The sequence below is a fragment of the Folsomia candida genome, unplaced genomic scaffold (assembly GCF_002217175.1).
Source record: "Folsomia candida strain VU population unplaced genomic scaffold, ASM221717v1 Fcan01_Sc026, whole genome shotgun sequence".
Lineage (NCBI taxonomy): Eukaryota > Metazoa > Arthropoda > Collembola > Entomobryomorpha > Isotomidae > Folsomia > Folsomia candida.
In genome coordinates, this window is record NW_019091218.1 from 1400339 (window position 1) to 1421910 (window position 21572).

A 21572-nucleotide genomic window follows, 5' to 3' on the forward strand; every position below is an offset into this window, starting at 1 on the left:
ACCAACTTGCGTGAATTGTTTTCGGCATTTGTCGTGTAATAAGCTCTTCGAACCTAATTAGTAACTTGTGGAGAAATTAGTGCTTCGTCAAATGTCACCAATAACTCACTCTGATTCCTTGACAGAAAATTCAAATAATTTTTTTTGTAAACACGGGCTTGAGTTTTTTCCTGTTTTTCGGTCAGCTGATGCATACGAGTTTTCCGACGACGTCGTTTCTTCAAAATCTAAATTTCTCTTTTCACTCAACGCTTAGACACCCCAACCTTACGGAAAATTTCCCTTTGGGTCGGTGGAGTGTCTTTTGAGGTCAAGAGGTCACTTTTCCTAAGCACGGCCGGAATTAACACTTTTTTTGCCTTCTTAGAGGGGGTGGTGGTTGCCCTTAGCTCAAAATTTCTCGCTTTTCACTTATATTTTTCAATACCAGATTGATTCTAGATTTCGAAAATGTTATCCCTTCACTTTTAAGATGTTCTGTTATTAGGCTAGACGAGTACTTAAGTTTGCAACGAGTTTTTATGACTGCCTCACCTTCTGTGGGCTGTGGGGGAGGCATTTTGGAAAGTAGAGAGTTGAATTTTTGCACACACGTATTTGAGGATAATATGCTCGTCTGTTCAAAATTTTGACCCGCTGCGACAAACCGTTCTGGGGTTATTCAAGGTCAAATTCGTATCCACGTACGTGCCAAACCCTGTAATCCGACCCTATTAGTTTTAAAGTTATAAATCCCGAAGTTTTTCATGGCCGGAAATACTGGGAATTTCCACCCCGTTTCTTCATCATCGGAGTCAAAACGGATAGAAAAGTTGTCAAGAGTGAGAGAATGTTTCTTTAATAATTTGTGCAGAATGGTTGGCAGCTCACCAGCACGGATGTCGTCACTTACAAAGTCCGCCCTAAACTCCAGTTTTTTTCAAACTTGAAGGAATTTTCAGGAGACATTCGAACCGATCGGCGTTCAAATCTCCAGTCAATTCCAGCGAATTAAGGGAACTGAAAAGTAAGCAAACATTAATTCAGATCTGTCTAACAAGGGCAACTTCCGAGGTGCCAGCCGTGTCCAGGATACTTAGAATCTACTAGAACCCTAGATGAACGATCCATTCTCATTTACGTGCAAAACTTATATTTGGCGCCGTGCTGTGGCGCCACATTCGCCAAAATTGAATTAGCGCCAAATATAAGTTTTGCACGTAAATATGATTGGATCCTTCATCTAGGGTGCTTGTAGATTCTAAAAAACACAGTGGGTATCTTGGACATGGCGGGGACCTCGGAAGTCTAATTGTAAGTCGTCCAAGTTATCAGCTCTAGCAGAGATGTGCAGTGTCAGTGCCAAGACTGTGCATGTACGTATGTATTGTCGTATTTACCAAGGCCAGAGACTGGTCAATCCCGGATTAAGGATTGGGGATTGAGATTGGGATTGGGGATTAATTAATCCTTAATCTCAATCCTTAATCCCGAGTTTTTGAATTTTAATCCTTAATCCCTAATCCCCAATCCAAATCTGTCAACTATAATCCAAAAGTGGGATTAAAATGGGATTAAGGTGGGATTAAATTTGCATTCACTAAAAACTCAAAAAGCAAACTTCTCTTGAGATCGCTCCCCTTTCGAAAATTGATTGCATTTCGTTCATTTTTATCAAACATTTAAAAATACTCCAAAATATTTTGCAAAACTACTCGTATCGTGGTATCCTCAATGTGCAATGTTCAAATTTTGTGTGAGCTTATAAAGAAATGTGAGTACTCTGACCAAACTATGATCGATGCTGTTCGTTAAAATAGTACCAAGAATAAAATTAGAATTCTTCCCCTATATAATTTTTAGCACAAAAAATATTTAATTATGACTTAGAAATTGTATTCGTAAGCCATCTAATTTTGTATGCAAAATGATCAAAATATTCCATTTTCAGAAGTTCAGAGATTTGTTTAATTAATTTAAAAATCTGGCATAATAATGCAAACAATTAATCCACGACTATGTAAATTAATTTCCAAACCAGGTAAACCCTAAATTTAATCCCGTGTTAATCCCAATCCCAGATTAAATTTAATCCCGTGTCAATCCTAATCCCAGATTAAATTCAATCCCTAATCCCAATCCTTAATCCCAAAATTTGGAAAATTAATCCTTAATCCCGAATCTCAATCCCAAGATTTTAAATTTAATCCTCAATCTCAATCCTTAATCCCAATATCTTTAATCCGCCAGTCTCTGACCAAGGCGCTACATAAACTGCCTCATAAACATGAAATTCCTGTAATACCTTGTCATAAATGTCACAAATGTCAAAAATGTCGTATCATATGTAGATGTTAAGGAAATGCCAGCTTGGACTATTTTAATGTCTGCATTTTAAAAGCTACTTGAAAATAAAATTATTTGATCACTAGACTAAATATTACATTTGTCAGAAATGTCATCTCACATTTTTCAAAATTTGGCATCTTATTGTTTATCGACAAGTTATCAGTATCAGTCAAACAATAAATGTCTGACAAGCATACAAATGCATCACTTTGACATTTATGAGACGTCAAAGAAATGCTTACAACTTACCCAGGCAACTATTGTAGGACTTCCTGTTTCGAAATGTCTAATAAATTGTTGCAGTTAATTAGGAGATATTTCAAAGCTGGGAACACTGCCGTAATAGCTTGGCTAACTACCTCGTGCTGTATATTTCCAGGCCGTGGATCTTGAACTAGGCCAGCAATGAGTTGCAGTTTCTTTAACTTTGGGAAAACAGTGCTCCCACCGCATGGGGAGAAATCTTCATGAAAATACCATTCGTACTTTAATTCTTCCAGAATGGGGGCCGAATTCAGTATAATTTTGTCACACAAGTCCTTCTGCCAGTCTTCCCTGATAAAAAAGTGGACCACAATTGATTTTAGATTTCTGATCAAGGGAAATTTTTCGAGATCCAGGGGTGGTAGTGTATGAGTGTATGACATAATCTTTAAATTTTTAACAAATCCTAGCTTTTCTACAATTCCTGTACCCAATCTCCACTCCTGATATTGGTAATCATAATCTCCAGTGCAAAGTTTAATTCTAATAAAGGTCCTCGCCTTCAGCACTGGGGTTGCATGGTAATTCCACGACCGGCAGACAAGCCGACACTTTTTTATGGTCCCGACTCCAAGGAATTTGCAGAGGTGAGGAATTACCTATGAATTTTGAATCAGTAACAAATTAAGAAATCAGGGATTTTCAAAGTGTGAGTAACAAAAATCTAGTTTTACATTTAAATTAAAATAATATCGAAATAATTTTACATATGGAATAAGAGTTGGACCGTAAAAGGGAGTGGGGTCGTCTTCATCATCACGGCAAAACTTGAAATCTCCTCCCTTCAAAAATAAATACGTATGCAGTTATTGGAAAAGTTCAGAAAAAGGGTATCATCCAAATTAAAAAAAAACTTACTTCAGATTCCTTATTCCACAACATTATAAAGATAAAGGCAACCTTCAACGGATAAGGTAGATACGTTTCCAACGCTTCTACTTTTCTAGCTTATGTAATATTGGAATTAGCTAAATTATGTACTTGAAGGAAATTTTTGTGACAAATAGTATTATTCTTGTCCAAACCAAGCGACAGGAGCCAGATGATCAAAAATTAACAAAGGTTCGAGCTTCCTCTGCCTTTACATGTTTAAAACCACCACCACCACTTTGTCTCCCTAGCAAGTTTACATATATGCAAATATTTCTCATGCATTCTGTGTACAATAAACGAAGTGATCAGAATGTACATAAATCATAAGGTTAGAAAAATTCATGTTGAAAGTTTGCAAAATTTTTAATCTTTGACCCCTCAGCGATCGTCAATAATGGCAACGCCATTAATGAGTTACGCCGTCTGCGTGCAATGATTTACACAAATTCAAATTCAGGCAATACTATGGAAATTATTAGGGACCAAGTTGAAGTTTAAAATACCAGCATATTCGTATTTTTACCTGAAACCTTGTCCTCACCCTTACAGATTGGTTCGTGGTCAAAAATATCGACGCCGTTGAATTAGTAATCAAAATTCGAATTTTCTTGACCACTAATGTCTTGTACGTGCATAAATTTTCCAAAAAAGTCTACAGACTTTTTCCAAGCATATTTGTTTACACCAGTGAAATCTGTAATGTAATTTTTTCTCGTCATCATGCTAAATCTGCGAAATCTCGGAAATAATCGTGTCATGATTTACTCATGAGATGTACATACTACATAAATAAGTTTCAATTTTCAAATTTTTGCACACCCGAAAATAGAAAATATAATCATCCACAACTTTAAATAAACGAATGCAATTAAAATTCATTTCTCCAAATTTATTACGTTTACAAACACAAACAAGTACATTTGCCATTTCGAGATCGACACAAAAACAGTTCAGATTTTACAAAAACGTCAGTAGCAAAATGTCAACAAAATCAGAACAACCAACGACATAAATATTTACATCAATGGATCCATCTCAGGCGCCTCCTTCAAAACCGATGTCCTCTTCTCCGCCCCCCTGACCCTGCGAATTGACCTCTTGATGCTTTGTGGCTTCGGCATGTGACCCACACTTCCATCCGGCATTTGCTGCATCTCATTGGCGATGAGTTGCTCTGCCGAAATTGATGAACTACTCGCCGCCTGCAGAATCTTGGTCATGACCTTCTTCACTTCACAGGCAGCCGATTTCGGTTCGTGGTTATGCTCGCCGACTTGCAGTAGGAGGGCCGGCTTGCTTAAATTAACACTCGTGTGTATCCTGCATTTGCACTTGTACTTTTGAAATTGGGCACACCTCCAGAACATTTTTGTGGATGCCTTCTTGTCCAGTTGGAAAAGGTTTCCGTCCAAAGAGAGGAGCGGTCTGTCTTTCCTCGAGGTCAAGATTTGAATCTCACCGTGACTTTGGGGAATTGAGGTTTGCGGATTGGGTAATTTTCTTGGAGATTTCCGAAAACTGAAGGCAAAATTGAATAAACAATAATTAGTAAACACAGTAATACATTCTTAAAAATAATGCAGAAAATAATTAAGAAAACAAAATACTCTTTTACAAAATGTGTTAGCCTTTTGACAAAGTACGTGCAGGAAGGCCCCGTTTTAGGTATAGGCGAGCTAGGCAACCGCCTGGGGCGCCAGATTTTCGAGGGGCGCCGGCAGGCGCCCCTACACACTAGCTAAAAACGACTATCCGGAATTTTAAAATTTGTTGTGGAAAATAACATAAAAACTGACTTTCACTGAAATCTGTGCTACAAAATTTTATTTGTAAGTCATTCACAAATTTTAACTTGCGAAACTTTCAATTTTAGGAATAAACTGCAATTTCTTCGTAAGGCTTTACAATGCAGCAGTGTGAGGTGGTTACGTCCGATTTTCGCCGGACTAATTTAAAATTGTTCACTCGCAGAAATAACCCAACATATGTATACTTGAATGCGATTTTTTCCCATATGTATGGATTAATTTTTTAATAAATTTTCAGCCACAATCGGGATTTTTGAAAACTTTCATCGCATTTATCAAATTTTAACCCGATCAAGAAAAATATGCACAGCGTTTGCTAAGAATAGCTTCGCGGATACTATAAAATCCATTTTTGTTAATCTTCTAAATCAAACAAAAATAGTGTTTTGTGCCTCTAAAGATTCAGAAACACTTGTAGCATCAACTTGTAGCATCAACTCTTCAAGATTAAAAAAAATGTGTATAATTTCAGCGAATTCTAAGCAAAATTGTATTGAATTTTTAAACTGGTAAAGTTGTAACATTTATTGGATTAAAAAACCGGGTATTGGCTGTAATTTTATCCTGAAATTCTACTACATTCGTAATCCCGCGGATTAAGTATGTGCCCGCTAATTTTCTGAGCATGAGCAACTTGAAATTAGTCGCCTCAAACTCGGGGATAACCAGCTTACGCTTTTCCATTGTTGTATGATTTAAATTTAGAATAAGCAAAGCCTCAAAAACTTAGATATAACAAGATATTTAATTAAACTTATCTAAAATATGCTGATTTATGTAAATTCAATTAGTGTAAAATGCAAGTTTGTATTATATACAGGTAGGTGCAGTACATAAAAGTGTTTTCGAGCGCCGATGATGCAAGCACGTAGGGGCGCCATTGTCGTTCTGCCTAGGGCGCCACATCGCCTAGAACGGGGCCTGCGTGCAGGCTAAATAAATAAATAAATAAATATAATTTACATACATACTTTACCAATTAAACGGTAACGAGTAAAATTTACACTCAAGTTTGTGTAGTTTACTGGATGCAAAATTTAGAGTGCATTCACTTTTTAAAAGACCAGCATTATGTATTTTTAAGAGTGGAAACTCTAATTTGTCACCTGTTCGGCCTTGCCGTCCATTCATCATCAATATTTGAGTCTTCATCATGATCTTCATTATCCGGAATGATTTCGACATCTTCGAACTCCAAATCTCCCCCCGCATCCAGACCGTCGTCAACCTCAACTGATTCCATTTTTATATCCGAGTCGTCACTTCCGGCGGGTTCGTGGGGGTCGGTGTTATCCGTTGGTCCTTTCGGGGAGACCGGATACCACCAGTTCATCATCTTCTCCGGCCCTGGCCCGGAAACGTTTTGCCTGGGTCGCTTACCTAAGCACAAAAAAATTCCTTTTAAATGAACCCCCTAACAGATAGAGAGATTTTACAGTTTAAATACATAATTTGGACATAGGTCGTCATCTACGTTGTTGCGTTACGATAACTAGTGCAATATTTGTTAGTACTGATGCAGGGGGTATTTCTTATCACAGATCAAATATGACCCAAGATAAGACGTAAAATAAAGGATAAGGCCTTTGTTACTCGAAGTTTGTAATTGTTTTATACAACGACGTCCCGCGTGACTTGGGGGCGGCGCGAGTGACAATACGACTCCTTCACCAAGATGCAATTTTTGCATATACGATTTCTCTCCAAATTATTTAGAGTGTATTCCTGGCATTTTAAAGTTCATTTCCGTGTACATATTTGTCAAAAAACAATTAAATTATTCGCACCGCGTACTTTTATGAAATTTCACAAATTGAAATATTTATAATTGAACTGAGATGAGATTCATAATACCTTTCGGAGAATTTAAATCACAGTCTTTAACCCTTTTCTTGATATCTGTGACCCTCCTCCCGATCAGATTGAGGAGCCCTTGCACATTCGCGTAGAGCAGGGTGACCTCCTCCCACGCCGAGTGACACGTCGAACACAACTCCGCCGGAGAAGAGGTCCGTGGCGCCACGCCGACTTGGGCGCAGAGAAATGGAAACGCATCCATCGTCGTGGTCGTCGCCGTCGTGGCGAAACTTGCCTCCGTGCAAAACACGCAGCTTGGCATGGCCTGCAGGGAAAAAATATGGTTTAAAAAACAGTCATGCCGTCAATTGTTACTTGGTAAACCCGTATTTAAGTTTTGCGACATACTTTATTAAATAATATGATGATTCGTATAATTGAATTTCATAAACCTTTATTAAATAAAAGTTCGACAATTGATATTACTAAGTTGATAACAGTCTAAGAGCTAATTTTTTAAGTTTGTGGAATTTAAAATGTTGCCGGACTCACAATCTACAATGATTTGAGAAATTTAATTCAGAGAAACTTGTGAAATTTAAACACAAAATTGTAAACTTTGCTTAAGAACTGGACCATAAAGTTCTTAGGACAATTTGTGACAATTTGTCACCAAATTATTATATTAAACTTAACAAATTCTTCATACGAAAGTAAGTGACTGTACAAATGTATTCGGAATAATTTCCTAAGATATTTCATAGAATATGTATATAAAATTGGAACAATAAAATTTGTTGAGTATGATATCTTACGAATCGTAATCAGCAAACCTTTTATCCAATTGATGCGATGAATGTAAACCGTTAATTAATTAATGGTTCCAATTCCGGTTGAACAGAATGTTTATTTTTTACTGCTGTAAGAAGCAACACATGGTTTTGTTATGTTTTCTGCCTTCATGCCGCTGCAGAATTTCAGAGTTCTCCTTTTACTTGTATTAAAGTGTGCATAATATTTTTCATGTCATGCACATAATATGTACATACGTATTATGATGTATGAATGTACATGATGTACATATGTATGTATTTATGACTTACATACATACGTCTGCAATAAATATTTTGTTTCAACAAAGGCTAAATTCTTATTTAAGAAATTTATTCAACTATGAATAGCACAGTATATCTGGATGACAATTACGTACATACATGCAAACATAAAAATAGATTCGTTTTGGTTTTGACCAAAATCAATATACCAATTCTAGAAAAGAACTACATACATAATTATTCATCTATGTTCTGAAAATATATATATTTAAAAATATATATATTTGAAATTTACGAAACATTAAAAATTTTACTCCCATTAATGATTAATTCCCAATATCCTCGCGTTTGGAAAAACGTCCAAAAATCGCTCGCAAAGCACAGCTAATTCCTGTGTTCGCGTATACCACCAAAGATTGATGTGCACTTGTCTCACAGATTTCACAGGCCTACATGCGCTGCCCCCTGGCGGAAGAAATACATCAACAGTGGACAAATCGTAGCTGTGAACGCACAAAATTTGCAAGACTGGGAAGCACACCTTGTAATCAATCCGTCCAAATCTTCCTGACCCTGGACCGCTTTCAAAATTCAAATACAACTTTTTTAGTTTTATTATTATAAATCCCGAAACTTTTCATGACCGGAAAGGCCGGGAGTTTCCAACTCGTTTCTTCATCATCGGACCCCAAACGGATAGAAAATTTTTCCAGTGGGCGAATGTTTCTTTAAAAATTTGTACAGAATGGTTGGCAGTTCGTCGGCGCGGATTTCGTCACTATCAAAGGTTGTACTAATGTCGAGTGTTTTCAAACGAGAAGGAATTTTGAGCAGACATTCTAACCGATCAGCATTTAAATGTCCACTCAATTCCAGCGAATTTAGTGATCTGCAAAGTAAGTAAAAATTAATTCATATAAATTTTCCACAGCCCTGGTATAAATGTGCAATGCCAGTGTCAAGAATGTGCATGCCATAAATGTCCTGTATAAAATACATATTTGATATTTGCCAAAGATTTAAACTTCCTGCCAAATAGGACATTCCTGCCATGACATGGCATAAACATCTTGTCATAAATGTAACAATAACGAGAGTTTGGAGCGTTTGAATTTGGCTGAGTTGGAAAAGTTTCCTCGAAAGAGAAGTGTTTGACAGCTAAAAATATTCGATACATTTGTCCGAAATGACCTATTTTTCAAAATTATCAACCAACAAATATATCATTTCCTTGGTTGTCGGGAAGTAATAAATGCCAGACAGTTACACAAATAATATGAAAAAATAAATATTTGACAAGTGCCACTTTGACATTTATGACACGACAAACCGGTACATCCCTACATAACTTACTGTGGAAATTTTTGTAACATTTCCATTTTCGAAATTTCATACAAGTGGCTACAGTCAATTTTAAGGAATTCCAAAGCTGGGCACGCTGCCGCAAGGGCTTGGCCAATTATTTCTAGCTGTGGATTTCCATCCCGTGGAGCTTGAACCCGGCCACACTCCAGCACTAGTTTCTTCAATTTTGGGAAAACAGTGCCCTCCCCACATGAGGGGAAATCTTGATGAAAATACCACTCATACTTTAATTCTTCCAGAGTGGGGGACGAACTTAGTATAATTTTATCTGACAAGTCCTTCTGCCACTCTTCTCGGATGTAAAAGTGGACAATAATTGATCTTAGATTTCTGACCATGGGAAACGTTTCGAGATCCAGGGGTCGTAGCGTGGGTTTACACGATGAAATTTTTAGACGAGCATTAAATCCCAGCTTTTCCACAATTTCTGTATCCCATCTCCACTCCTTGTGACGTCGTTGATCATGCTTTCCAGAGGCAAGTTTAATTTCGATTAGTGTCCTCGCCTTTAGCACGGGGGTCGCTTCATAATTCCACGACCTGCAGACTAGTCGGCATTTTTTTATGGTTCCGATTCCAAGGAATTTGCATAGGTGAGGAATTACCTATGTATACAAATATGAATCAGCAACAAAATAAACAATATCTAAAGTTTAATATCTAAAGAAATATTGTCCAAATAATTTTACATCCGGAATAAGAATAGGACGCAATAGGGACTGGCAGTGGGGTTGCCATTGTTATCAGACGACAATTTGAAATCTCCTTCCTTCAAAGGAAAATATATGAAATTTTTACAAAAGTACGTGAAAATATGCTTCCTCTATTTTAGAAAGCTTACATCACGTTCCTCATTCCACAACATGATATTATCTTTAAAAGATAAAGCTTTCAACGGATTGAGTTACGGCAGTAAGTACGCTCCCAGGTTCCACATTATTCAGTCTAATACTTAAATTAAATTAGTTATCGAAAATTTTTGCGACGAATATTATTCTCGACCGGACCAGCGAGAATAACCAGATGATCAATAATTAACAAGACTTCGAGCTTACTCCGCCTTTATTTAAATAAAACCACCACCACCACAACTTTGTCTCTCTTCCGCATGCAAATATTTTCTATGCATTTTAACTGCTGTACATAGTCCGACCATAAGTTCCCGTGAATGCATTTCCGGTGACAAAGCCCAAAGTATTAGAGCTATCTGATAGAAATTTTTGTGGATGAACAAGGTATTAATCTTGTTTAGAAATCATAACTTCGTTTTCACAATTTCCTCCATGGGCTTGTACACAAGACATAAGTCGTGGCGAAAACTGCTCGATCGCGGCACGCACGGATTTCCAGGGAAAAGCGCCAGATCTTCAGTAAGTGCGACCTCAGCCCTTCCACACTTGGGTGAAATTTAGAGCATACTTGTACCTATAATTTTCACCACCAGTCATAATTTAGGGGATTAAGGTCTGCAGATACTGAGCACCGTTCTACGGATGAAAAAAAGTCATGAAAATTCGTCTGAAGCCAGTTTTGGACAATTTTGCACCTTGCGCATGAGCAGATTCTTGTTGAAAGGTCCAATGGCGATTTTCGGAGGGTCCAGGGTTCAGGTTATTAACGTTTGGCTTTAGGACACTCTGAAAATAATTCTTGGCTTCAACTTGTACCCTTTGCGGTAAAAAACAGAGATTTCATTTCTCCAGCCAACTTGCTCCCATTCACACCACGGTGATGACTTCGTATTGACTTCCGCATACTTAAACGGATGTCAGACTTCTGTACAACAAATATCTGGCCTTTTTTTCTATTAAATTTTTTGCCAACGGTGAAAAGTCTGAAATACTTTTTGCACGAAAATTGGCGCGTACCACGATCAACCTGTGGCCGTCACGAGTTATGTCTTGTCTAATTGCCCGTGGACGAAATCTTGACAAAGAAGTTATGATTTCTAAACAATATTAATACCTTGTTAATCCATAAAAATTTCGAACACATAGCTCTAATACTTTGGGATTTATTACCGGAAATGCATTCACGAGAACTTATGACCCCGCTATGTACATATGAAGCGATCAGAATGTAAATTGTGTTTACCCCGTCATTTTGAAGGTTTAGCAAATTTCAAATTTGATCTCTCAGTGACCGTAAATTGCGACGTCATCAATTAGTTAGGGCACCTACATACATATATGCGTGCAATGATTTTCATAAATTCACGGAATCGTATCGACATTATGCATGGCCGACTCTATGATTTAATGTGTTATACGCTGATTTTCTTTTAAACCTATGTATCATTTACATACATATCTTGATTCTTCAGTCACTGATTCTTCAATCAATCAATGAATTCATTCAATAATTGTCAGACAGAAGATCCGGTAATTAAATTAAATCTGATCAATCACTGATCCCAACTATTTATTGGTCGAGTAGCGCAATGTCATATGAAGGTGTTTCCACGCAAATTGCAATGTATACGATGCGCAGCTGACGAAATTTGACATATTTACATATGCATTTTGCTCCGTGTTTGTATTGCCAAAACCGTTGCAAATCCTTTGTGATTAATTCATTTGAGTAATGGATTTGCACAGGGACATTGCAAATCTATTCATGGAAGGTAATCGATACAATAAATTCGTACGTATCTATCTACATATTACAAACCAGTAATTTACCGGTCAGAAAGTCAACAATGGTAATCACCCCAATTAAGCTGCAGTACACACAGTTATTACAGAATATCTATTTTGAACCGTGTTCGATAACGACGCCGAACATGAAACAAATACATACAAATCTAATTGAGCTACATACACTCTTAGAATTCCGGTATTATGAATACAATACCACGCACTACTCATACATACATGGGTATATATTTATACGAGTCTATCAATCTGGTCTTGCAAGGGACACTCAGGACCTGTAGTTTGAGTCCAGGGTACCCACTATGTTTTTTAGAATCTATTAGGACCCCAGATGAAGGATTCATTCATATTTCCGTGTAAAACTCATATTTGGCGCCGTGTCGTGGCGCCAAATTCGCCAAATTTGAATGTTTTTATTTTTGAAACCGCCACAACTTTTGAAATCCTGGACGGATTTTCAAAATTTTGGGCAAAAATCATGACAAGGAGTTCAACTTTCTTATCCCTTAAAATTTTTCCCAAAATTATCGCTTTTAACTTTTCTCAAAATTTCATAATTTGCTTAGAAATGGGGGTTCGTCGAAAAAATCCTAAAAATATTTCAAAAATTACATATTTTTTAATTTTATTTTTTCCTCTAAAATTTCGACTTGTGTGATCATTTTAAGCATGAAATTTTGAAAATCTGACATAAACTGCAAAAGTTATGAGGGTTTGAAATTGGTCCAAAATGCTATTTTTTTAAGTTTGGCGCCACGCTATGGCGCCAAAATATGAGTTTTACACGGAAATATGAATGGATCCTTCAGCTGGGGTCCTAGTATATTCTAAAAAACATAGTGGCCACCCTGGACTCAAACGACAGGTCGTGAGTGTCTCTTGTTGATAAGGTTCGTCGTAGTAATGGTTCGGTGTTGCAGTTTTACAATATCGGTAACAAATTTATCCGAACTAGCGTATAAATATTTCGTGCCAAGCAGAAGAAAATTTAGTGTTGGGTATTGCGAGAACGCAATACCCAACTGACTAAACTCTTTACAGTAAACCTGTTCACTTTCATTCATATGAGTGATTATGATGATGAGTGATAGGGAATGAAAATGAATTTCCTGTGATTTTAATGAAAATGAGGGCAAGATTCAGTCATTTCTGATGAATGACTGTGAATGAAAGATTTCTCACTCGTTTCATTTGTCACCCTATGCCTAATATGTTTGAGGGGTGAAGTTAAATGAAGTGAAGTAAAATGAATCTGAACGAAAATGACTGAATGTGAATGAAAATCATCAATCAGAAATCGGGATGACTGACTTTTGAATGAAAACTAAATTTTTGAAAAGGGCTGCTTTACAGTATATTTAAATTGTTAAACAACTAATCCGAAACGGGTAGAATCATGTACCATAAATACTTCAGTAATTATTTAATACCAGTTTTCTAAGAGTGCAGGCACATACAGAGTGCATTGGAACAGTTTGTTTAAGTATGGAAATCGAGCCCAAGTATTAAATTCACGGTTCAGTCCACTCTATCCCAGCAACCTTGAACCATTCCAATTTTCGATTAAATAACATTTCCAGTCCCTTAAAAATGTTCACTAATCGCACCCTAAACATTATCCGAATTTCGATGGGAATCTACTCCTCGCTCGGAAGTAATCCGTATTACTGGGATTCAAAACAAAACTGCATGTCTGTCTGCTCAACTTTAAGGAGAAATATTTCTTTTATGTTCGCCGTTTTAATTACTGTGATCCAATTGTGTTTCTTATTTTGGCGACTTATTCAACATTCTCAAGAATTAGAGGCTAATCGTTCATTCGAGGTAATTGTGTGGCTCTGGATTTGGATAATCTTAACATCTTGGGCCCTAGTTTCCTTCCATAATGGGTGGACCAAGAAGAGCGAAGTTGTCGGTATGTTTAAAGGGGTGCGACTTTTCGCACGATGTTTCGAGAACGGTAAGTTGCATGTGACCGCTAAATTCTATTTTAGTCTTAATATCGAGCTCACAAAATGTCGGATCTTCTAAAACATAAGAATTTTAAATATGCATGACGAGTGTTAAAAATATAGCGACAAGCCTTACAAATTAACTCAGAAATTTATTTTTACTAAAGAATCCTTCATAAATTTTGCCATCTAGGTACATACAAAAGTAATCAATTCTTCAAAAACTGGTATCATTAAAAATGTACGTGGTTTAATTTCCTTTCAGAATATCCAAAAGCAAGGATGAAAACCTTACTAAGAAATTTTAACTCGATCGATATCCATTTCCTGGTAGTAATTTGGATCATTTTCACTTACGTAACGGCTGTTTCCCTCATGTTTTTCGTCGCTCCTGGAAACTCGCAGTACTTTTATTCTCTCGTCGAGGCCAAGAGTCAAACGGGCTGGACAGGAATAGTCTTCATACTATTTCTTGCGCTGGAAGTGTATGCAAAATCGTCACAAGTTTTTATGATGGCGACCGAAGTATTTTCAATTATACCGGCCCTTCTCCCAGCTGCATTTTGGATGGATTACATTCGAAGGTAAGCCTATTTATTTATGGTGCATTCAAGGAAGGGGAATTTTGCTCTCACTCCCGAATTTTGATGCCTTATTGAGTTGAATTGTACACATACACATATGTACACTCAAAATAAAAATTTGTCGAATCAACACCGCCGGTATCAATACATATGTATATGACTGGTTGGATTTGTGTTCCCTTATTAGCTCACCCTGCGTAGCATGAGAGCTATTGAATTCCTCCTGTCCGTCTGTCTGTCCGTCCGTCCGTGTGTTCACGAGTTTTTTGCATCAATTGATGCTAATTAATAAGTCCCAAAACCAGTTTAACCCAAATTAGTAGCCCAACTGGTATGAAATAATCTATGTCAAACTTGGCTAACAATTTTTTCCGCTTATTTTCCACCCTTGGTGCATAATTCTATCAAAACCAAAATGGGTTGACCATTATTTAATAAGTTCGGCGCACCATTGGTATTGAACAAACCGAATCGAACTTTTTAATAAGTTAATAGCACCGTTGATACCTAACAATCGGTAATACAAAATGATGCGAAATAATTGGGGGACGGGACGCAAAACGCACCAATAGTGCAGAATATCCGGGAGAAATGATCATACAATTTTGACAAAGTTTTCAAAATTATGATTCCCGGATCGTCGCTAATACTGCACTAATGGTGTAAAGGACTGCCGGCTCTATTGCACCATGGGTGCAAGAATATCTACTAGGGTTGCCGCGGGTAACGGGTCGGGTACCCGTTACCCGCATACCCGCACGATTCTTGCGGGTACCCGTTATCTGCGGGTAGCTGGAACTAACCGCACGGGTAACGGGTAGTTCAGTTTTTATTTAATTTTCCACATAATCCAGTTCACAAAGAAAGTTAACAGCAAATTAGTCCATTTACCAACAAAAGCGTCAATTTATTATTTATTTCATAATTTGCCATTCGCCATTTGCAAGCAACTAGCGTTTATGGTGAGGGTGTCTTTTTGGAAGCCAATGACAACCTCAAATGTTTTTCAAGTCCCGGAAATGCGGAAAAATTATTGTTTCTCAAGCATAATCTGCCAGCTCTAAAATATAAGAACTAATTTGTGTTGTATTTGTGTGTATTTATGTAAGACTGATGATATTTTAATTTGTTGTGATGAAAAATCATCTCAATCCGATTAAAGCCAAAAGTTTTATTCGTAGATGATTTTTTTCAATGGAAACTTCATTTAAATCAAAATTTCAAAAAATCAAACTAAAAAGTGAACCTTTTTCCAAGCTACACCAAGATTGTCTAATGAATATATCAAAAAGTCAAGCCAAAAATTAGGAATCGCGTGATACTATCGCGTGATACTATCCGTTCAATGTCTACTTTGCGACAAAGTATTGGCGGCAAAGTTCAATTTTTAAGTAAATGTTTTGCATCTTTTTTCCTTGACTGGACGACAACATGGTAGACTTCCAATCCCCCAATAGTTTTCTTTAAACGGTGTTATTCAACGGAAAGATAAGCGATAATTCCTAATTTTTGGCTTGATTGTTTTATATAATTCGATAAGAAATTCCGGTATAGCTTGAAAAATGTTCCATTGTAAACCAAAAAGTTTGGTTTCAGAAAAATCGAATGAAATCTAGCAAATTACGGCATTCGTTACTTGCACAGCGCTATCTCAAACTACTGAATAACCCAACTAAGCAAATAATTGATTAAATAAAATTTATTTAGGAAGTTGTTTAGGGATCGTCCATATATTACGTCATCAAAATAGTGGGTGGGTGGTTTTCCGAATTGATGATGATTGTTGACTTGGTGGGTGGATGGTTTTGCTCTTGATGACGTCAACTTAAATATTTCTATATATTTCTTTGTTTTTGCACATTTTTTTCAAAAACTGCATAAATTTTTTATTTTACATACCAAATTGTTGAAACTGAAAAATTGTGCGCAGAATTTTACATATGTATGTAGGAGGTATGAATACTTTTGACTTGCATCTGCCATCTGGCTTCCGTAAATAATACAATAAAAACTCAATTATTTAGTAGCCGGGGCTACTATTTAAAAAATCGGTGGCTGTGACCCGGCTACTACATAGTCGGACCATAAGTGCCCGTACATGCATTTCTAGTGATAAATCACAAAGTATTAGAGCTATTTGCTAGAAATTTTTATGGATGAACAAGGCACTAATATTGTTTAGAAATCATAACTTAGTTTTCAAGATTTCGTCCAGGGGCTTTTACGCAAGACATAACTCGTGACAGAAACTGCTCGCTCGCGGCACGCGGCGTTTTCATGAGATAAGTGCTCCACACTTTCGTTAGGATGACTTCAGGCCATCCACGCTTATGTGAGATTTAGAACATACTTGTATCTATAATTTTGACCACCGGTCATAATTTAGAGGATTAAGGTCTGCAGATGCTGAGGACCGTTCTTGGGATGAAAAAAGGTCAGCAAAATTCGTTCGAAGCCATTTTTGGACAATTTTTGCAGAATTGTCGCCAACCAGAGCATCTTGATAAGTCAAATGTTGGTTATACAAGCGTTCATGGTCCAGGGAATTAACTATTAGCTTTTGGAAACTCTGAAAATAAGTCTTGGGTTAAACTTGTACCCTTTGCGGCAAAAAACAGAGATTTGCCTTTTGCATGCAACTGGCTCCTGTCAGATCCAGGGCGATAATTTCTGATTGACCTCTGCATACTAAATGGAATGTCAGGGTTCCGTAGAGCAAATATCTGGCCATTTTTTTTCTATTAACTTTGTCTCTAAAGGCGAAAAGTCTGAAAACCTTTTGTCCTGAAAACGGCGCGTGCCGTGAGCGAGCAGTTTCCGTCACGAGTAATGTCTTGCGCACAAGCCCCTGGATGAAATCTTGAAAACTGAGTTATGATTTCCAAACAATATTAGTGCCTTGGTCATCCATAAAAATTTCTAGCAAATAGCTCTAATACTTTGTGATTTATCACCAGAAATGCATGCACGGGCACTTATGGTCCGAGTATGTATTTTAGTAAGGCCACTGTTTGGGCAACGTCACCATTTAAAAAAATATTAAGATGAACACGGCTACTATTTGCATACAACTGTTATTTTCATTTCCTGGATCAAGCTCAAATTAAATTGAAATAACCACACCAATTTTTCCCTTAGAGTCGTAGTGCATTGGAATATTATTCGCGCTCGACTTGCTCTTCAATGATTCCTTTGATGAGCTATATTCGTGTGTTCTGATCGACTCATCCATTTGATAGCGTGTATCTGCGATTATATTTATTTATAATTTAATTATCGTAATGAACGGTCAAGAAGTATGGTTGAATGGAAATAGAGACGCGTCTATTCGAACAAGGCTACTATTTGGGCAAGGCTGCTATTTGAGTACTGTCACTATTGATACAATTTTGAAAATAGACACGGCTACAATTTGAGTTTCTACGCTAAATCAAAGTCCACATTTATTTAAAAATCTCTCAATATCACGTATATAGCTGTTAAAATGATAAAATCTAATTATTTTCCTCGAAGGTGAAATCATTGACATTATATTATTTTTGTTTTACATGCTTAATTATAGTATTTGGAGCTGTTTAAAAATTGACCAAACTCACCGCAGCGAATTGGTTTTGTTAGTTAAGCAACTTTATTCTCAAACTATAAATAATATGTAGGTAGTTACGGGACGTTAGTGAAATTCGTGAGTTACAAAAAACTGGTCAAAATGTGCCCACGAAATTTAGGGCAGTCAAATTCGTTTCGAATTGTTGCATCAGGACATTCAAGCGAATTTCATCTTTTGTGATTTAAATATCAATATTGCTCCCTGAAGAAGATAGCAGCTCCCTGTCGAAAGCTCGGAACAATAATACATTTAAAATGTCATCCATGATTCCCGTACAAAACTCATTATATTTTTTGTGAGGTTTTCAATATTTTTGAAAATTTTCTAATTGTCTAATCATTTCTAATCATTTTTGGCATATTTTTTAGTTACTATACTGAAAAAATGTATATTTAAAAAAAACTGAGTTTGATGTCGAATATGATAACGCAACTATGGGGGATGAATAACAGGCATTTTTTTAAAGTCAAACCTATCTGAACAAATATGCAAAGTCCTGATGCCAATAATTTAGACTAAATACTACAACAATAGCTTCATCTCAGGCGAGCGATAGCTTTTAGTCGTGTTTTGAAAATGCGCCATTAAACAAGTTTAATTGCGCATTGATTTTGGCCAAATAAGTTTTAAATTGCAAATGCACATAAATATTCCGACCGTATGCTAGCGGTTTCCTGAATGCGAGTATTGTCTACTATTTATGACAGAAAGTTGATACAAATTGTTAGCCCAAAACATAATTTTTACCAAAGGGTATTGATGACAATCCGAATTTTTCCCGCCTCTACCAGGAAAACAAAGATAGTGCTGAAATTTATGCGAAAACTTGAAGTTCGTGTCCAAATGGTTTAGGGGAGTTAAACACTAGAAAACTGATGATGTGAAAATCAAACATAAATTGTTTGTTATTGTGAAAAATATCGTCGAATCTGCACAATGTTGTCACGGATTACGGAACAGGCCAAGCCAAAAAAAGCATTTTTCCACCAAAATATTGATGTCCTAGTTGAATTTGCATAAATGCTTTGAAAAACTTGGTATTTGACAAGATAAATAATTTCGTCGGCACATCCTTGACACTGATGAATCTCAAATCGAGTTATATCCAAAATTACACAGACAAAATAGAGGATAAAGAACAGCCAAACCAAAGAGTTGAGGCTTGATTAAAGTCAACTGTGGAATCACCAATTCCTAAGGTAATTCAGATAAATAGTTGGCTTTCGTCATACTTTCACTTTTCAAAAAACAAGCATTTCCTTTACGGTAAACAATGTTGTCGAATTAAATCAACACCCTTTACATAAATTCTACAAATTCTAACCCAATCTCAAAAATTCTGAATATTTTCTCAAAATTAGTTATGTTTCTAGAAGATTTTAAAGGTTGCAACTATGTTACTATTTCTGAATTTTGGAAAATGCATGAAGATCTTCAAATTTTTTAAGCTTAAAAGAAAATGAAAAGTAGGATTTTTTATTTACTAATTGTAGTTCTGAGCAAGAATAAATACCATCATCCACGAAATGACTGATATGCATGCCCATTTGCTTAATAGTAGTCAGATTGTAACTGTGTTAATATCTTTTACCCAAATCCCAACATTTCTTATTAGTGGAGTTAATAAAGCTGTATTGGTCATAAAATTGAAGAACTAAATACTAGCTTCATAATATCGATTGATAATTTTGAGATTTCATATGTTGACGTCATCATAGGGGGTGGATGGGTGCTTTTGAGAAATGATGACGATTGATGATTTTGGGGTGGGTGGGTGGTTTTTTCAAGATTTTTTGATGACGTAATATATGGACGATCCCTTAGTTTTTCACTTAATTCTCATAATGGGTAACGGGAAACGGGTACCCGCACGGGTACCCGTGCGGGTACGGGTAGTTGTGCTGCGGGTAACGGGTCGGGTAACGGGTAGCATTTTCGCTACCCGCGGCAACCCTAATATCTACGAGTTTTGATTTATTTTGTCGGCTTATTTCATACCTTCGGTGCAAACTTCTGTCCAAATCATTATGACAGGGTGAGCTACTTCTAACGTTACTACGGTTTATTTATACAGTGTTGAATCCGAGTTATTTATTTTGATACCGGTAATTATATTGTTATGACCGGACGGAAAAAATTCATTACTACTCGGAATCACTATTGTAACCAAGGCGGTTAAGTCATATATTGACACCGTTTTGTTTTGAGTGGATTGTTTGCTGAAACCAAGAAATGATTTACACTAAACTTACACTTGAGACTACTGCCGTCACAAATTTAGTTAATATGCAAATTATGAAAGATACTATGTATTCTGTATCTGCCCATGTTCAGGTTTTGCGGAGATATTTGCATCCGAAGAGGACGCAAATGATGCACAATTTGGACACAAAATTTGTTACTGATTAACTTTAGAAACGGTGCACATATTTCGGACGTCCTTTAGACACAATTATTTGGCTAGAAAACGCCACCCCAATTTCCGATTTATGTACATCCTTATCCCGCCCAAACTTTTAATTTAGCAATACAATTTATGTACTAAACAATTTTCTAGATCGAGTCATTACACGATCAGAATTTCTCAGAAGGTCGCCATCTTCCAAAAGATCCAGATCCTAACTTCCTACTATAATCACGCCTCAACCCCACTCTTAACTCGCATCCTGTCCGTCCTGGTTCCTTCCGCCCTGTGCATCACGTGCTGCTTCGCCGCCATCCGATTTCATATTTTCCTCCCCTTCTTCCAATACATCCCATTCCCCACTATTTTCAACAACGAGTTTTCCATCATTGCCGTCACCTTAATTCCAGCCACCGCAATTTACGAATCATCCAACAAGCTTTGTCTCCACATTCGGAAAAAAGTCGATGCGAAAATGGGAAAGATGTGGCGCAAAAGGTTGACCGCGCTGCACCCTTTGGGCGTCCAGATCGGTCCAATCTGCAAAGTTCGAAAGATTGCGATTCTTCTTTGCTACAATTTTATAGCCAATTATATTTTTACTCTGTTAATTACATTCCCACACGAGAAAGTTGTTCGCTAATAAAAATAAAGTATGTATTGAATAAAAAAAATAAAGTCCATGAAGAATGATGTTTCTTAGATTTAATGAATTGTCAAATGTGACAGAATTTACAGGCGCCAATATCATGTGCCTACTTGACTATATTGAGCAAAAGGGCAAAAAGGCATAAAACTTTAGAAAAGTTATTTACAAAAACATTACACATTCTTGGAGCTAAAATTAAACACATAAACAATATTATATACCTATACATATA

General features: G+C 36.7%; 4 protein-coding genes across 7 annotated transcripts; 1 reads left to right on the forward strand and 3 right to left on the reverse strand.

The window, feature by feature from the left end:
• Positions 1–680: 680 nt before the first annotated feature.
• LOC118438790 lies at positions 681–3617 on the reverse strand. 2 transcript variants are annotated; one of them, XR_004837066.1, is made up of 5 exons: positions 3451–3617; positions 3300–3374; positions 3023–3191; positions 2578–2883; positions 681–999 (listed from the first exon to the last, which is right to left on the reverse strand). XR_004837066.1 is itself a non-coding variant. In XM_035859542.1 (4 exons), exons 1-3 carry the CDS (start codon positions 3472–3474, stop codon positions 2586–2588), a joined length of 705 nt encoding a protein of 234 aa, XP_035715435.1. In that variant the 5' UTR covers positions 3475–3617; the 3' UTR covers positions 681–999; positions 2578–2585. The 2 variants fall into 2 exon arrangements, 1 of the variants encoding a protein (XP_035715435.1); XM_035859542.1 differs by having other exon boundaries at positions 2578–3191.
• A 711-nt stretch (positions 3618–4328) lies between these two features.
• Positions 4329–8050, reverse strand: LOC110859561. Of its 3 annotated transcripts, none has more exons than XM_022108529.2 (4): positions 7904–8050; positions 7128–7395; positions 6380–6653; positions 4329–4983 (listed from the first exon to the last, which is right to left on the reverse strand). In XM_022108529.2, the coding sequence occupies exons 2-4, from the start codon at positions 7390–7392 to the stop codon at positions 4482–4484; spliced, it is 1041 nt and encodes a 346-aa protein (XP_021964221.1). In that variant the 5' UTR covers positions 7393–7395; positions 7904–8050; the 3' UTR covers positions 4329–4481. The 3 variants fall into 3 exon arrangements, with proteins under 3 accessions (XP_021964221.1, XP_035715470.1, XP_035715471.1); XM_035859577.1 differs by having other exon boundaries at positions 7886–8032; XM_035859578.1 differs by lacking the exon at positions 7904–8050 and adding an exon at positions 7479–7627.
• A 215-nt stretch (positions 8051–8265) lies between these two features.
• On the reverse strand, positions 8266–10355 carry LOC118438763. Its single transcript, XM_035859490.1, has 3 exons — positions 10332–10355; positions 9479–10095; positions 8266–9014 (listed from the first exon to the last, which is right to left on the reverse strand). The coding sequence occupies exons 1-3, from the start codon at positions 10353–10355 to the stop codon at positions 8804–8806; spliced, it is 852 nt and encodes a 283-aa protein (XP_035715383.1). The 3' UTR covers positions 8266–8803.
• Positions 10356–13734: 3379 nt separating this feature from the next.
• On the forward strand, positions 13735–21334 carry LOC118438764. Its single transcript, XM_035859491.1, has 3 exons — positions 13735–14104; positions 14362–14680; positions 20845–21334. The coding sequence occupies exons 1-3, from the start codon at positions 13735–13737 to the stop codon at positions 21332–21334; spliced, it is 1179 nt and encodes a 392-aa protein (XP_035715384.1).
• Positions 21335–21572: the final 238 nt, after the last annotated feature.